The following is a 2,019-nucleotide window of genomic DNA, read 5'->3' on the forward strand; positions in this document are numbered from 1 at the left end:
ATTTTTAAAATATTTTTTAATTAATATTTAATTATATAAAAATAAAGTCGTTTATTAAAAAAAAAAAAAAGTCAAGCTAGTGCATCGATATGTGTATAAAATTGATTGAATTAGTTATTTTAGGACAGAAGAAATCTAGAATAATTTTATTCTGACCTGTTATACCATTTTGTTGGACCCCACCTATAATTCTATATAAACCCCTCATTTCCCTACTCCTACTCAAATACATCAACCAAAAACATTTCATAAACCATACAATATAATTTCTTAATACAACTTCACATTGTTATCCTTGATATCGATCACCAAAATATAGTGTAAGAAAAAATGGGAGCAAGATTGTCTACAATCCCAGAGAATAGATCATCTGTGGTTACAGCAACCGCAGTTCCGGCTCCATGCCCTCCGGCTTATAATAAACCGGCCGTTAATCGTGACCGATACCGTTGGTCTAACAACTATAATGACAATAGGGCACCCGCTGCTCCTGTTTGTGCTACATTACCCCCTGCTTATTCCAACCCCTCTAATAATAATAACTACTTTATGGCCCCTTCATTTTCTGCCTCTAGGGTGCCATCTGTTGTTGTCAATGGAGGCGGCGATGTTGCTGGTGGCGGTGGTGGTAAAGTTAGCGGTGTCAAAGCAGCCGATAACAAGGAAGTCATTGCCTTCCATTCCTCTACCAAGTGGAAGGAATACTTTGAAGCCTCCAAACAGTCTAACAAGCTGGTATACTTTTAACAATATTCGTGTTGTTGCTTTTTTTTTTGTTTGTTTGATAAAAGTGGCCTATGAAATAACATTAAACTGGTTTTATGTCCCGTATTTGTTATTCTGTACAGTTTATTTTACGCCATATCTTTGTGTAAATATTCCCACTTGAACTGCATGAATATTGTTCGATCTTAAGTTAATTAAAAGGATATACATAGTATAAATATGAAAAAAAAAAAAGCCGCAGATTTACTTTTTTAGGTATTACTTAGTCGGTCATTTATTGAATATTATTATTTTTAGTATGTATTGTACTAAATTAAAACAAAGAAAGTACTAATTCATTTGTTGGGAAAATCTATTTCAGGTTGTGATATATTTCACGGCGACTTGGTGTGGACCGTGTCGTTACATGGAGCCAACCATCAAAGAGATAGCTGCTAAATACAGTGATGTTGAGGTGGTCAAGATTGACGTGGATGAGTTATTTGTATGACCCTTTTTCCTACACTAACATTATTGTTACAAAATTTATTTTGAATAGTTATTATTACAATTTTATTACTCCGTATTATTATTCATGCTACTATAGTTTTGTATCCATAGTTTTAATTTTTGAGGCATACATGGCCGTTCACAATATTGTTCCTAACATATTTTATATTTATGGTACGGATGAAAACAGAATGTATCTCGTGAGTATGGAGTACAAGCAATGCCAACATTCTTCCTCATGAAGAAGGGAAAGCAAATCGACAAGATTGTCGGAGCCAGGAAGGAAGATCTTCAGAATAAGGTTGAGAAGCACAGGGCTTAATTTACAGTGCTTGGTTCTTAGAGTATAGTAGTAGTATCAAGCTAAAGTAATTTTAATTAGTGAAGCATCAATAAAAGTTTGATTAATGAGCGTTTTCTTTATTACCATATACTATATACGTATGTAGTAGTAATATTTGCTGATATAGCATCATGATTGTAAACTTGAGGTTAAGGATATGTAAAAACCTACTTATTATGTAATAGTACATTTTTATATATATGTATTGAAAGTTTACATTAAGACAGAGTATATTATGCAATGTAAATATTTATTTAATTTGTATAACACCCCTTACACATACTTTGTAACGTAGCCTTGCATGCATAATGCATGCATATGATGTATGGAATATAATGAAAAATGGACTCCCTGTTGGGCCCGTATTGTAATACGACCCATTACATTTAGGGCACCAGTCCAAGAAGCAATACATCAACAAAATGAGCAAAACGGCTTGATTAGAATAAACAAGGAAAGCA

At 33.3% G+C, this 2,019-nt stretch overlaps 1 protein-coding gene across 1 annotated transcript; it reads left to right on the forward strand.

The window, feature by feature from the left end:
• The first annotated feature begins 244 nt into the window (after positions 1-244).
• Positions 245-1,650, forward strand: LOC145564058 (thioredoxin H-type-like). Its single transcript, XM_081624412.1, has 3 exons — positions 245-735; positions 1,088-1,210; positions 1,406-1,650. Exons 1-3 carry the CDS (start codon positions 331-333, stop codon positions 1,535-1,537), a joined length of 660 nt encoding a protein of 219 aa, XP_081480538.1. The 5' UTR covers positions 245-330; the 3' UTR covers positions 1,538-1,650.
• The last annotated feature ends 369 nt before the right edge of the window (positions 1,651-2,019 follow it).

This window comes from Chenopodium album, chromosome 10 (assembly GCF_948465745.1).
Source record: "Chenopodium album chromosome 10, dcCheAlbu1.1, whole genome shotgun sequence".
NCBI lineage: Eukaryota > Viridiplantae > Streptophyta > Magnoliopsida > Caryophyllales > Amaranthaceae > Chenopodium > Chenopodium album.

Excerpts from the sequence above, each read along its gene's own strand:
- LOC145564058 (XM_081624412.1), top strand. The coding sequence starts at position 331 with ATGGGAGCAAGATTGTCTACAATCCCAGAGAATAGATCATCTGTGGTT. Across the intron at positions 736-1,087 it reads CCAAACAGTCTAACAAGCTG|GTTGTGATATATTTCACGGC; the intron begins GTATACTTTTAA and ends AATCTATTTCAG. Across the intron at positions 1,211-1,405 it reads TTGACGTGGATGAGTTATTT|AATGTATCTCGTGAGTATGG; the intron begins GTATGACCCTTT and ends GGATGAAAACAG.